At 36.5% G+C, this 16,272-nt stretch overlaps 1 protein-coding gene across 3 annotated transcripts in view; it reads right to left on the reverse strand.

Annotated features, from left to right (window-relative positions):
- Window positions 1–16,272, reverse strand: part of EYA3 (EYA transcriptional coactivator and phosphatase 3) — a 106,045-nt gene that overhangs the window by 66,246 nt on the left and 23,527 nt on the right. For 2 of the 3 annotated variants that reach the window (XM_027613588.1, XM_027613560.1), the window contains exon 2: window positions 2,820–2,920. In XM_027613588.1, coding sequence (XP_027469389.1) covers window positions 2,820–2,852 — 33 coding nt within the window. In that variant the 5' untranslated portion in view covers window positions 2,853–2,920. Of the gene's footprint in view, window positions 1–824; window positions 844–2,819; window positions 2,921–16,272 lie in introns of those variants that run through there. The other variant, XM_027613571.1, reaches the window with a different exon arrangement.

Here is a 16,272-nt window from a genome sequence, read left to right on the forward strand (position 1 = left end):
CCTGAACAAAGCTTAAGATGAAGCAAGTTAAGTAGTAAAGAAACATGAAAGGGATAATTCAGTAGGAAAGAGACAAGAAGAGATAATAAGAATAACATAACTCCAGGTAATAATGCCTACCAGTAACATCTCTCTATGTATACAGGTAACGGTAGGGTTAAAACTCTTGGTTTTATTCATTATCATCAATTTGGGATAGAACCATTCTTTCTACTCAAATTTTAGATCTCTACTACAGCCTGTGAAGACTTTTCTCCTCAAAGTACAATATTTACTCTTCCTATTCTAATTATTTTTAACAGTTCATAAATATTCCGTGTTTTCTTAGATTCTGTATTTGTCTATTTGGCATCCACTAATCATAGGGACAAACTATGGACCAAAGCTATGTACATCTCCCTTGTGATCTAGAGCCCATACTCTGATGCATCTCCTTTATCCAACTTACATACCAAGTATTTCCCCTCCTATAATCACCCCACCCAGAGCTAGACACCAGATACCCAGTGAGAGCCGCAATACCCCCAAAAGCCCTCGGAATTATTCAAACAAACTAAACTTAAATCGTTTACCTTGTCTTGCCTGTGGAAACCCCAATAAAGGCTGTGGCCTCTGCATTCCCCTCGCTCCTTTCTGCCTCCTAACTGACATTGGTGCTTCCCCCATGGCCCTGTGTGGTGTGCCATGCCTTTCATTTCTAAGGACTGTGAGTAACATTAAACTTTTCTTTCAATGGCATTGACCTCCCCATGTTGTCACTCAGTTACCTTTATAAATTAAGACTTAGGCACAAATCAAAGTAAATGATACCCTATGACAATTACCATTTACAGTCAGCAGAAAATTTGTTTTTTAAAATGCTTTAATTTCGGGGCGCCTGGGTGGCTCAGATGGTTAAGCCTCTGCCTTCGGCTCAGGTCATGATCCCAGGGTCCTGGGATCGAGTCCCACATCGGGCTCCTTGATCAGCGGAGAGCCTGCTTCTTCCTCTCCCTCTGCACCTCCCCCTGCTCATGGTCTGTATCTCTCTGTCTCAAATGAATAAATAAAAAAAAGTTAAAAAAAATTCAATAAAGTTTCAAAAAAAATAAGTAAAATGCTTTAATTTCTCACCTTCTTAAGTAACAATCAAGTTTTACACATCATGTTACAGAAATTGAACAGAACAGTAAGGAAATGAAGCAGACCAGAAAAGATTACTCACCAGCAGGTCAGCCTCACAATTCTCATTACATTCAATAAATAAGGAGTAACTAACAATACCCATTTCAATAGTGTATCAGCACGTAAATCTTGAAACTAGACCTCCTGACTAGACCTCTGTCTTGCTACATTAAAAATTCAATGACATAATTTTCTTTGGCACATTTAATGTCGCTAATTCAGCTATTTATTCTCATAGTACATATCCTAGGAACACCGCTGGGACGATTTTTAGTTCTACCATTTCCCTGATTATTGCTGCCCCATCATGGATAAGGGATGACATTTTATATGTTTCAAGGTCATTTTACCAATTGCTTATGTCTTTCTAGTTTTTTTTTTTAAGATTTTATTTATTTGACAGAGAGAGACACAGCGAGAGAGGGAACACAAGCAGGGGGAGTGGGAGAGGAAGAAGCAGGGTTCCCGCTGAGCAAGGAGGCCGATGCGGGGCTCGATCCCAGGACCCTGAGATCATGACCTCAGCCGAAGGCAGACGCTTAACGACTGAGCCACCCAGGCGCCCCTCTAGTTTTATACTTACCTTAAGTGAGAGGGCTAAAAGAATAATGGCAAAGTAATCATTAGTATGTACCTCTCAACATAAAAACAAATATTAAAAATGTATTAAAGGTCTTCAGGCAAGCAATGTCCATCCTTCTGTGATGTAAAGAATACATCTGGAACATGAAAAACATACCCTATTATCTGCTTGCAAAACTCAAGTTTTTCTAAGTTGAATTTTCATAAAGGTAAATATATATCATTGTACATTTTCTCTTAATATGAAACACAAGAGCCTCATTCAGGACAGTAAACTGCCTCAGAATTTATCTAACTTCAGAAAAAGAAATAACACAAAAGGAAAAGATTCTTTAATATAAAGTATCTTGAAAGAATGATTACTATTGCTTTTATTTATTTATTTTTTAAGTAGGCACTATGCCCAGTGTGGGGCTTGAACTCACAAACCAGAGATCAAGAGTTGGATGCTCTACTGACTGAGCCAGCCAGGAACCCCTGCTTTCCTTTTTTAAATGTTAAGAGTCAAAATACAGAAAGAGCAAAACAAACAAAAGGCCATGGTAAAGGCAATAAATCTGTATCACCTGGGGACATTTAGAATTATTTTATTTATTTATATTAAATATTTAAAAGAAATTAAGAATCTAACCTAGACTCTAGGATCTTATCTGTTTTTAACAATTAGGTAATGGTCAACTATTACTTTTTTAAAAACTTAAGTCAATCAGAGAAATTTAGGTAAAGATTAAGTTTTCTGGCAAAATGGTATATACTGTTTTACTGGTAAATAGATGTCCTCTTTTATTTTCTAAAAACTGTAAGAATAGCCATTGGTGTTTTTTTCTTCTTTAATGTGACATTTCCAAATACAATATGTACTTTGTAATACTGAATTTTCTAAGCAGACTCCCTAGAATTAATTTAACAAAATGTGAATTTAAGAACACTGTTTTCTTAGAAGGAAAATATTAGGAAGTCTTTTTCTTATTTTTATTCTAATTTGGAATCTGTAGTATAACTGAGTAATATTTAAAATCTTTTACAATTAGCTTTTCTATAAAAAACTTTAAATTGTTAAAGGAGACACTTACTGGTTGTTCTGGTAAGTCTTGCTCTTCTTCCATGAGGACCAGTATTCCTTCCTAACGTTTATGTGGCTGGATTGCGAGCGTCCGTCAGCAGTCTTCACTGTCTGTTTATAAAGGGGGGGGGGGGGCGGAGAATCAAAGCCTTTATGATTTCTTAAAGCATTATCATTGAGGCCATCGGAGAATAATTTTTTTTAACTTTTTGTTACTCCAAGCTTTCTACGTGAGTCCCAATCTCAAAATCTCAAACCCGCACGTGGCTTTTCAAAATTGACATGCTGCACCAAGTCAAGATAGGTGTACACAATGACCTTTATACTACCTCGCAAAAGCCAACACGTGGAACCCCTTCTGCTGTACTTAAAACACGGTTACTATAGTGCCTAATGCACTAAACATTTTAAATGACAGCCATGTGCAGATAACTAAAACATGATTTTAGGATTATTGTTACATTAAAAAATGATAAAAACCAGCCTAGCAAGTAAGTTACGATAACATCTAACCTGCTTGAATGTGGAACATTTACATAACTGTTAACACAGACACACTGAATCACTTTAAATGGGACAAACTGGAATATCAATTAAATACTTTCACAACCAACTATCTGTATATATGTAACTAAAGGAAAATTCTGGATTTATTTTAATAATACAAATAAATAAGTAAAACAAAACCCTGAATTTTAAAATTAAGGAAAAAATCATGTAAAGCTAAGACCCAATTTTATTCTGAAATAACAAGCTCCACTAAATATACTATACCTGGTCAATTTTTTTTTTTCATTTGAGAGAGAGAGAGAACGTACACACGGGGGGAGGAGCAGAGGGAGGAGGAGAAGTAGACTCCCTACTGAGCAGGGAGACTGATGCAGGGCTTGATCCCAGGACCCTGAGATCATGACCTGAGCCAAAGGCAGATGCTTTAACAACTGAGCCACCCAGGCACCTCACTACCTAGTCAATTTTTAAGCAAACTCTTTACCTTCTCAGACCCTGCTCTTCCTGTCCTGGTTTTTAAACTAAAAAAGAAAAACAGAGGACTCAAAGCCCCACATTTACTGGTATAAGCATCTTACTGTAGCCTGCTGGCAAGAAAGAGACAGGTAGGTATTAGTAAACTAAATACATTATAAAAACAAAAATTCCGTATCTATTTAACACAAATGAAACTGACACTTCTCCAAAACAGATGTGATCATTTATGATTTTAATGAAGGTCACACCTGTCTTTACTTCTACCAACCACTGTAACTAAACATATAAAGCTAAATCAAGTATAGAACCTTATTGCTGAAGTAATGAAAAGAGATAAAAAAAAAATGGAAAGGGAAATGAAAAACTTCAGTTGTGCCAATACCACCCCTCCCCTTCTATTGCTCTATATAGATGCAAGAGAACACACTTTATTTTACAGCCACACTCCAGAATGGGAAAAAGAGGGAACACACATGTGATTAGATGCAAACCTGTCCAACTCTACCATGGCTTTACTCCCTTCCCTGACCTAGATGTCAAAAGAAAAAAAGTTAAAAGGTCAGAAGCACTTGGTGATCAATACTCACGTGTAGCTCAAACTGAGCCTCAAAAGCCAAGTTCTCCAACTACATGACGCAGGTAATTGGTGCTGCAGAATTACAGGGCGCAGTAACTAAAGCCCACAGGAGCTATCTTGCCTGAACTTGTTTTGCTCTCCTCAGAAGAGCATAATCAATGTGACGTGAAACGGATTCACAATTGTGAAAAATGAAACATTTTTATGTTTTACCAGCTTATATCTATCTTAGATTTAAACTGAAATTCTTTATTTTATAGGCTTTTAATACTGTCTAAATGTACAAATATAATTTCATCCCCAAAGGAGGAGGAAAATAGGGCCAAATCATGAGGAAAGTGTAATGCTTTAATATCTCATTTGTTGGATTTTTGTGAGACCATCTCTCACCTAAACAAAAAGTTATAATATTCCATGTTTTATTTAATTGAAAGCCATACGTAATAATTGCAATCTCTAATTAGTAGATCCTCAGCACAGGAGAGGGAAGGGATATTCCTTCTCATGGGGGAAGGATTATAAAATCTACCTCTGGGCAAGAAGAAGGTTAAGAAAAATTGTTTTAAAAAAACGATACTCAATAACATGTGCTTTAATTTTAACACAAGAACTAATTTAAAAAATATAAACATTAAAGGAGAATATTTTTTTTATTGATCAAAAGGGATCAAGGGTTTTACAAGGTAAAAAATACTACTCTTAATTGTGGGGAAATAAATTCTCAAGTCATACAAAACTAAATGTTAAAATCTTGAATTTTAGGGGCGCCTGGGTGGCTCAGTTGTTAACCGTCTGCCTTCGGCTCAGGTCATGATCCCGGGGTCCTGGGATGGAGCCCCACATCGGGCTCCCTGCTCTGCGGGAAGCCTGCTTCTCCCTCTCCCACTCCTCCTGCTTGTGTTCCCTCTCTCGCTGTGTCTCTCTCTGTCAAAAAAATAAATAAAATCTAAAAAAAATAAAAAATAAAAAATAAAAATAAAATAAAATAAAATCTTGAATTTTATTTTAGAAATATGGCAATATAATAGTGATTTAATAATGAAAAGGAAAGAATTTTCTATTTTTCTTAAGACAAATTCTATGGTAAGTTGCAAGAAAACTTTAGGGGAAAAATTGGAAGATATTCTTTCTACCTCTCTTTCTTCTTTGAAAATAAGCAATGTTGTTTCCATCTTAAAAATCACCTTTATTTTCTCAGCTTTTCAATTTAGGGGAATAAAAGGAGCATAATTTCTATAGTTAGGAAAAAACTTTAAAAATCAAGTAACTGATCAATGATCACCAATAATTTTGATCATTTAAAACAAAAGCAGGGAGGGGCATCTGGGTGGCTCAGTTGGTTAAGTGTCTGCCTTTGTTTTGGGTCATGATCCTGGGGTCCTGGGATGGAGCTGGTTCTCTGCTCAGCAGGGAGCCTGCTTCTCCCTCTCCCTCTGTCTACTGCTCTGCCTATTTGTGCTCCCTCTCTGTCAAATAAATAAATAAAACCTTAAAAAAAATAAAAAATAAAACAAACAAAAGCAATCTAACAAGGAAAGCACATGATTTATCACAGCATCTTCTGGGATTCTACTGGCAACATGTAAAACGCGTAAAGTTGCAAACATACATTGTGGTACATTTGCGTATGTAATATGTTATTGACTATAAATTATGTATTTCCATCAGAACATGCATCTAAGTACACTAGTTTGTATCAATACAGTAGTTTTCCTTCCTTCCAATTTATAATTTGAATAACCTGAAATATAAGGACTTACTAAATACAAGAATGCAAGTATTTGTCACATTCCTAGAACTTCTCAATGTGCTAAAACTTTAATATTAAGATCTCACACCATTTTCTGTAAGTGACACATGCTTACAATCAAGTCACATTTACTAGCAACCAGACGGAAGTGCTGTATAACACACAGTGCTCTAGTACTTGATAACTTAAAAAGTACAGAATTACTATACAAATCTTAGTATTCTCATTCCATGTACTAGTTCTAGAATTTAATCTAATTGTGGGTTTTGTAAACCATTACTGTAACCTGACATTACTGTATATTAAAAATGAAGTTCATCTTCTAAAATATCCAAAAATACAATGATTTGACATAGAAGTGGAAAGTAGATTCTTAATGCAACTTAAATACAGTTACTTATAACTTAGTCAAACAGCCGGTGAAGTTACAAAACATGCTGAGTTAATCTTTTAAGTACCTTTAAGCATTTGGAAAATGTCTTCTCACAATTTTCTAGTTTCAATTCTTACTGTTGATTTCTAAATACACCTTTTAAATCATGAGAGTTTGTCAGTATCTAGATGCTTTTATGGACAGAAATCTAGGCAAATCTACAACTAAGAACAGAAATAGTATTACTTCTGAAGACTTTCCCTATCTGCAAATGCTGACAGTGAAAAAATAAGGACTTTTGTTTCGATTCGAAAAGGTCACACAATTTTAAATACTGTGATTTCACATGTTCATAAATAAAGTAGGATACTTTTGTAATATGGGCAGCCATAATTTTTCTTTTTAATCGTTAAGTATTAGAAGGGAAATAATTAGTAAATATTTTACTTCAAAACTCTAATTAGATTCCTACCTCCTAATTTCTGCTTTGTACCAAGTTGAACATAGTATTCACCCTATAACTGTAAATGGCTACAAGCAAAAACCTGGTAACTGCAATGTTATTATAGCTCTTACGTATAGGAAGGGGGAAAATATATATATATTCTACACACACACACACACACACACACACACGTATAAAGAAGAGAATACAGATCAAATTGCTTTCAATGAAAATAAAGTATACACTACTCTTAATTATAACATCAAGAGAAGTGTCTAAATAGAGCACAACATTCTGATTATAGGTCCTGAAAGGGGAACTTGCATGTGGCTAAGCGTGCACAGATTAACTGAATATCGTTGATACAGTCCTAAAGAGAAAACATGTAGCCCATAAATTTAATCACTGACCACACTGTATTTTAGAAGTCTACTTAATATTTCTTCCCAGGCTATATATATATATATATATATATATATATATATATAGAGAGAGAGAGAGAGAGAGAGAGAGAGAGAGAGAACATGCTAAATAAAAGGCTACAGAAGTTTCCCTGGGGAAAATTAACAGCATCTTTCCCAAAATTAAATATATCTCAGCAATAATAGTTATAAACAACAGTAATCTAAAGAAGTATCAAAAAAGTGGTATATCATCATTTAAGATTAACATGTGGATTACTTTAGGATTTAAAAGTACATAATTAGCAAATGTCTACCATGGTATCCTCAAATATAATTATACGTATGCCTTGAAGAACGAAAACAATAAGCAAACCACCGTCTTTTAATGGCTTTAAGATGACTGCTTCAAGTACTGTTATTCAACAATATCTATTCTAAAGGAGATCCATAAATGAATTCAGAAACTAGTGCCCTAACACCCAAAGTGCCAAACATAAAACCTAAAGATCTCTCTTAAAAATAAACTCCAATTTAAAAACTTAAGAGGCCTTATAACGCAGAATCAGAAAAGGTGTCAGGAAAAATGGTTTCAAAATGTAAAAAAACATTTCTGTGGTTTCCTGCAGAACATTGCTTATCAGCAGTGTCAGCGGGCATTTAGTAATTTGAGCTTTATAATCTACTGAACTTATACATTAGTTTCAAACAAGAAGTGAACAAAGGTTTATTCCAATACCTACAAATGTCTTACGGAAATTAGGCAAAAATAATAATGAATATCTTGGAGTAGTGGAGAATTATTGAGGGAATTAAGGAAGATATACCCTACAACAGCCTTTAAAACCAATTACAGTGGGAAGGATGAGAGAGCAATCATTTACCAAGCATATATAGCAAATATTTTCACATTTATTGTCTACCTAGTTTTATCTCCACAACAATCCAAAGACACAAGTGTTATCCTCATACTATGGACAAGGCAAACTGGGACTCAAAGATTTAAACAATTTGCCTGAGAATAATAGCAATAATGTTTCAGGTTAAGGTAGAAATATATCAAATAAAGAGACTAGAGGATGGTGGTGATGGTTGCACAACACTGTGAAGTACTTAATGCCACTGAATGGTATATTTAAAGTGGTTAAAAAAGTTAATTCTGTTATGTATATTTACCAAATAAAAAATACAAAAAGACCCACAAAACAAGAAATACCAAAGCAATGATCAAATCTAAAAAGTGCTTATAAAGTAGAATTTAAATAAAAACTTGAAACAAAACAAACAAAAGTGTTTTAAGTAGAGAGAAATCAATATTTAAAAAATACTGCCAGAGGCACCTGGCTGGCTTAATTGGTGGAGCATGCAACTCTTGGTCTTGGGGTTGTGAGTTCGAGCCCCACGCTGGGTATAGAAATTACTTAAAAAAGTCTTTTTTTTTTTTTTTAAGATTTTATTTATTTGACAGAGAGAGAGACAACGAGAGCAGGAACACAAGCAGGGGGAGTGGGAGAGGGAGAAGCAGGCTTCCTGGTGAGCAGGGAGCCTGATGTGGGGCTTGATCCCAGGAGTTGGTCCAAAGGCAGATGCTTAACAACTGAGCCACCCAGGTGCCCCTAAAAAAAAAAAAAAAAAACTTAAAAAAAAAAATGTGTATATATATATATATTTATTGCCAGAAAAACAATATCAATGTGGAGAAAAACATGACTAATTCTAAGTAAACGAAGAACAAAGCATTCAATAAATTTTGGAGAAAGCAGATTAGCATACTTATCTCATCTGTGGAAAAGAGATGTAAGAATTGTGTGCAACAGAAGAAAGCAAAAGCAACAAATCAACAGATCTGATTATATAAAATACACTTTCATGCAATGAAGAATAAACAAATCTAAGATTAAAAGAATATAACATGGGGTGCCTGGGTGGCTCAGTCGGTTAAGCATCTGCCCTCAGCTCAGGTCATGATCCCAGAGTCCTGGGATCGAGGCCTGTGTCGGGCTCCCTGCTCAGTGGGGAGTGTGATTCTCCCTCTCCCTCTACTTCTCGCGCTTGCTCTCTCTCTCTCAAATAAATAAAATCTTTTAAAAATAAAAAACAGGGACGCTTGGGTGGCTCAGCTGGTTAAGCGTCTGCCTTCAGCTCAGGTCATGATCCCAGGGTCCTGGGATGGAGCCCCACATCAGACTCACTGCTCCAGCGGGGAGCCTGCTTCTCTCCCTCCCTCTGCTGCTCCCCATGCTTGTGCTCTCTTGCTCTCTCTTGCTCCATCTCTCAAATAAATAAAATCTTTTTAAAAATTTTTAAAAATAAAATATAATAAATAGAAGCAACACCTGCAATAATTATGATAAACCTTAATGTCTGCAATATAAACCCACCCAATTCAACATTACAGATCATCTGTTATGTGGCAAACCATAACTAAATACACATTCATCAAAGGATACAAACAGATTAACCACCAAGATCAAATCAGCTCTTGGGAAAAAAGATTCTTACTACTAACTGAAAAAATTTTAATATTTTTAAGACACTACTTCATACCTAGGAAAACACCAAAAATAGGTCTAAACAACAAAATTGAGTTTATCTGAGCAATAAGAAGATATTCGGGCACAGCTGTAAAATCATATGTTATCTTCAGACTGTTCTCTGGCTAGAGTATATAAAACAAGTCATAAAATTGCCCGTGGCCTGATTTTCTAATTTTTCCACCCAAATTAAAGAGGGATAAAAAGCTAACTAATTCAAAAAAGAGTAAATTTGTTCAGAGAAATGAAAACTCAGAAACAATCAACATGTGGAGAACGGCTTACCTATGCTGCAAGTTACTAATGAAACATTCTATATTAAAATGGAAACTGTAACCTATTTCAATAAGCTCATTTTAAAGGTGAAAGAAAAGATTTTACATTAATTATGGAATAATAACAGCTTAAATATAATTTGTTAAGAGTCAAACGCAGACCCAAAGGGATACAATGTTAGATGTCTTAAGGTTTGTATAGTAAAATGTTTACCCACATTTTATTTTATTTTTTTAAAGATTTTATTTATTTATTTGACAGAGAGAGACATACTGAGAGCAGGAACACAAGCAGTGGGAGTGGGAGAGGGAGAAGCATGATGCAGAGCTCGATCCCAGGACCCTGGTATCATGACCTGAGCCAAAGGCAGATGCTTAACGACTGAGCCACCCAGGCGCCCCTATGCACATTTTATGAATGCTCCTAAAAAAGTGTTCCTCAAGACATTAAGCTAAAATTGGACACAAGTCCTCCATTCTTGCCCCACCCTTTTTCCTCAGGAAAAAAATTTCAACTTTGAGGGAAAAGCAATTTAAATTGCATTGATCCTGGGGTGTCTGGGTGGCTCAGACGGTTGAGCATCTGCCTTCGGTGGCTGGGCTCAGGTCATCATCTCCAGGTTCTGGGATGGAGCTCCACGTCAGGCTCCTAGCTCAGCGGGGAGTCTGCTTCCCCCTCTCCCTCTGCCTCTCGCCCTGCTTGTGCTCTCTCTGTCTCTCTCTCAAATAAATAAATTTTAAAAAATAATCTTTAAAAAATAAACAAATTGCATTGATCCTCCCTTACCCCAAATCTTAAAGAAGTTCAAGACAGCACTATAGGCAGAAAGATTCATTAAATTTTTTTGTTCCATTATCTCCCATAAGAAAGAAGCCAAGTTAGACCCTACACACAATCTTAGAGATGGTTCTGTACAAAAGCACTGAACTTCCACTAGTTAAATAATTTGGTATCAGAAGACGTTTCACATTTGATTTTATCCTATTGGACAGAAACTGCTCACTCTATGAATGCAAGAAAATACATAACATTAAATGCTACAAGGAATATAGATTTTAGAGGTAATCTTTATTTCAGGGTTGAGTAAACTAAAATCAAAGAGGTGAAGACACTGCCTCATGAAGACTCTTAAGTAGCAGAACCAGAAGTAGAACCCAAGACTATGAAGTCCCTCATCTGAAGCTTTTTTCCTTTCATGTAGAATTATGTTCACGACTCCCTTTTTTAAAACTACATTCCTAATATTAACATAGGCTATTTATTCCCTTCCTACATTAAATCTCTAACTATTCTGTTACATTACTTTGACTTCATGGTATAATAGCATAATTTTAAAATGTTTTAAATTTATAAATTCAAAACTTTTTCAATATGTTAACTGGCATCTTAAGGACCTCCCCCAAATCCTAAAACAAGATTCTTTTTTTATGCTACTTTTTAACTTCTTGTGCAGTCTAGCAGAAATAACAATTTAATTTCTTTTTATAGCCTTAAGTCTTTAATTTACAAAGTACAGACTGATTTACTGTTAATGAAACAGGTGATTTTAATTACAAGGTATATGAAAATAAATTCTTTTACTATTTCTACTCAGAGATAAGCATCATGATTTTAGAAAATTAAAATACCTCCTAACCTATTAAAACCTCAATGTTGTTAGTGAAAGAGCTCCCTGTTTATTAATAATTAAGAAATCTTCAAAACTCTTCTGATCTCTACTATGGTCTATAAGTCTGGCAGTTAACAATTCTGTTAATACCTTTGTTGTGTACTGACTTGTTATAATTTCAAATCCATGTTTTCCCAAAGCTTGTTTTGGACAAAGTTGTGGTATGAATTTATTTTAAATAGCTTGTTTTGATGGAACTGTTTTGAAGTTGGATATTAGGGTTTTCTTATTGAACTTTTGCACCTGGAGTGGAAAGGACCATTAAGTCACTATACCATGGTAAGAGCAGTGGTCTTCATCAAGTGATGGACTTTTAAACTTTAAAAACCAAGAGGTATGACCACCAACTCGACAGTGTTCAGTCTAGGCAAGGCTATTCTTTGCTGATCTACATAGCCCTCTGAAGATCTTGCTCATGCTAAGGCCAGACTACCTGTGGTCAGCAGTTGCTGATCTACATAGCCCTCTGAAGAAGCTTGCTCATGCTAAGGCCAGACTACCTGTGGTCAGCAGTGGCAATAAACAATGCAGCAGTCTCAGGAGTAGAAGGCACATCTGTTGTGGCCGTGGTGAGGCTGCTCCTCATAGGCAGTGGTTCCTGGAGTAACAACATTCAGAGCAACCCACCTTGCTGTCAACACCAGTATTATTGTTTGCTAGCTAGCTATATGCCCTGGCAGCAAGGGACCTGAGGCAGCAGTTGATACCCAGCTTTTAGTTGGAATGACTGACTCTACCAAGACCAGCTTGTAGAAAGGTACACTTCCAACTAAATTTGGACTTTCTTTCTTTCATTTCCCCTTTGCCTGGAGGAGTAGGGTAATATTTATCATTAGTTTGCAGTATGTTCTTTCTTTATTGGCTTATTACAAGACATTATCCTTTATGCTATTGGCTTGTAAAATATTAATATTATAAATTATAATTCCCATGAACCTGTGTTAAATAAATTATTGGCAAAGACAATCTCTGTCTCTGAGCATAATTTGCCCCAAACAAAACAACTACTAATTTTCCTTTGGTTGGTCCTAAGATTCCTGTGGGATCTTGATCCTAAATTCCACAGTGGCAGAGACCACTTTCTTCTTTTTAGTATGTGACAGCACACTGTGGGCATTCAATAAATATTTATTCAATCAAGCACAATTTCTAGGCTCTTGATTCCTCTAAATATTTACTTAAAACCAGTTCACTAAAGAAACTTCAATAAATTTAGAGGCACAAAAAATTCAAATCTTCACTTTTCCCATTTCTAACCAGGGATGTCTAAATCACAACTTTAATTCTTTACAAGGTTTTGTTAACTGACCTGAGGAATAACATTTTGAAGTCTGGGTTAACTGAAAAGTTCCCTTCAAGTAAAAGCAAGGATGATACACTTTAAATTTTTTTTTAAAGATTTTATTTATTTATTTGACAGATCACAAGCAGGCAGACAGGCAAGCAGAGGGAGAGGGAGAAGCAGGCTGATGCGGGGCTTGATCCCAGGACGCTGGGATCATGACCTGAGCTCAAGGCAGACACTTAACCGACTGAGCCACCCAGGCGCCCCAAGGATGATATACTTTAAATCAAAATTTTAAATCACATCCATAACAAGGGATCATAGCACAGGTACTACTCATATAGAAATTAGGAGCCCTCAGGTTTCTCTCCCTTAACAGACTAAAGTTTAAAGTTAGAAAAAGAAAAAAAGGGGGGGAGGGGGAGGGAAAGAGAGAGCGAATCCCCTTCCCCAAACACATATATACACAGAAAATAGATTTCTGGTAAAAGAAAGGTCGACACCTTAATCCCCAGAACGAACTAATGTAATCTTATTTGGAAAAAAAGAATCTTTGCAGATGTAATTAAGGATTTTTAGATGAGGAAATTATCCTGGATTATCTGAGTAGGTCAAAAATGACATCTCAAGTATCCTTGTTAAGTGTGAAAATGAATAAAGGAAACCTCATTTGAAATGGAGATGGAAGGCCTTGAAGGGGGTGCTCTCAAGCCTACCAACTTGTCAACTGCAGACCCCAACAGGAAGAAGCCTACTTTACTACCCCAGCGGTAAGACAGAAAATATCCTCCTAGCCCAGCCAACGAGAAACCATCACCACCCAGAACTCACTTTCCTCCAATGGACTTTTGTTCAAAAGAGCCCCTCCCTACTTCCTCCTTTTCTTCTATAGACTACGGGCATACCTTGCTGTGTTGCACTTCACTTTACTGCACTTCCCAGATACTCTGATTTTTACAAGTTGAAGGTCTGTGACAACCCTGTGTTGAGCAAGTCGATTGGCACCATTTTCCCAACAGCATTTGCTCACTTTGTGTCTCTATACAACATTTTGGTATTCTGGCAATATTTCAAATTTTTTCAATATTATTATATTTGTTGTAGCAATCTGCAATCAGTGATTTCTGATGTTACTACTGTAATTGTTCTGAGGTGCCATGAACCATGCCCATACAAGATGGTGAACCTAATCAATAAATGTTGTATGTGTTCTGACTGCTCCACTGACCAGCCATTCCCACATCTCTCGCCCTTTCCTCAGCCTCCCTAGTCCCTGAGACACAACAATATTGAAATTAGGTCAATTAATAATCCTACAGTGGTCTCCAAACGTTCAAGTAAAAGGAAGAGTCACATATCTCTCACTTTATTTTTTCAGTGTGACCTGTTTATTGAATTAGCTGGACTCAATAGGGTGCCTTCTCATCAGGTCTCCTCTTTCTCTTTTTAAATTTTTTTTGAGTATAGTTTGCACACAATGTTACATTAGTTTCAGATATACAACACAGTGATTCAAGATCTCTGTAAGTCATGCTATGCTCAACACAAGTGTAAGCTCCCATCTGTCACTACACAAGGCTATTACAATATCATGAACTATACTCCCTATGCTGTGCCTTTTATTCCCATGACTTACTCTTTCTACAACTGGAAGCCTGTATCTCCCACTCCCCTTCACGCATTTTATCTTTCCCTCTGGCAATTATCACTTTGTTCTCTGTATTTATAAGTCTGATTTTGCTTCTTGCTGTTTGTTTGTTTTGTTTTTTAGATTCCACATATGAGCAAAATCATACGCTATTTGTCTTTCTCAGTTTGACTTATTTCACTTAGCATAACACCCTTTAGGTCCATCCATGTTGTCACAAATGGCAAGATCTCATCCTTTTTTTTGCATATCTCTCACTTTAAATCAAAAGCTAGAAATGATTGAACTTAGTGAGGAAAGCATATCAAAAGCCAAGGTAGACTGAAAGTCCTCTTGTGTCAAAGAGTCAAGTTGCGAATGCAAAGGAACAGTTCTTGAAGGAAATTAAGTGTATTCCAGTGAACACATGAGTGAAAAGCAAAACGGCAGGGGCACCTAGGTGACTTAGTTGGTTCAGTGTCTGCCTTCAGCTCAGATCATTATCCTGGAGTTCTGGGATCGAGCCCACCATCTTGCTCAGTGGGGAGTCTGCTTCTCCCTCTGCCCCTTACCCTGCTTGTGCTCTCTCTCTCAAATAAAATAAATAAAACCTTTAAAAAAAAAAAAAAGAAAGAAAGTAAAATGGCCTCATTGCTAATATGGAGAGTCTGAGTGGTCTAGAAAGAAGATCAAACCAGCCACAACATCCCCTTAAGCCAAAGCCTAATCCAGAGCAAGGCCCTAACTCTCTTCAATTCTGTGAAGGGTAAGTGAGAGGAAGAAGCTGTAGAAGAAAAATCTGAAGTTAGCTGAGGTTGGTTCATCTCCATTTCATAAAAATGCATAGTGAAGCAGCAAGTGCTGATGTAGAAGCTGTAGCAAGTTATCCAGAAGATCTAGCTAAGATAATTGATGAAGGTGGCGACCCTAAACAACAGATTTTCAATGTAGATGAAAAAGCCTTAAATTGGAAGATGCCATCCAGGACTTTTCATAGCTGGAGAGAAGAAATCAACACCTGGCCTCAAAGCTTCAAAGGACAGGCTGACTCTTGTTAGGGGCTAATGTAGCTGGTGACTTTAAATTTCAAAAATCCTAGGGCCCTTAAGAATTATGCTAAATCTAGTCTGCCTGCACTCTGTAAATGTTAACAACAAAGCCTGGATGACAGCACATCAATTTACGATGTGGTTTTCTAATTTTTTTTTTTAAAGATTCTATTTATTTTAGAGAGAGTGTGTGAACATGTGTGCGTGACTGGAGGCAGGGGCAGAGGGAGAGGGACAAGCAGACTCCATGCTAAACGTGGAGCAGAGTCTGGGCTTGAGCTCATGCTCCTGAGATCGACCTGAGCCGCAATCAACAGTCGGACGCTCAACCAATTGAGACACCAAGGTGCCCTGGTTTTCTCAATATTTTAAGCCCACTACTGAGACCTACTGCACAGAAAAAAAGATTCCTTTCAAAATATTACTGCTCACTGACAATGCACCTGGTCACCCAAGAGCTCTGATACAAATATACAATGAGATTAATGTT

Source organism: Zalophus californianus, chromosome 4 (assembly GCF_009762305.2).
Source record: "Zalophus californianus isolate mZalCal1 chromosome 4, mZalCal1.pri.v2, whole genome shotgun sequence".
NCBI lineage: Eukaryota > Metazoa > Chordata > Mammalia > Carnivora > Otariidae > Zalophus > Zalophus californianus.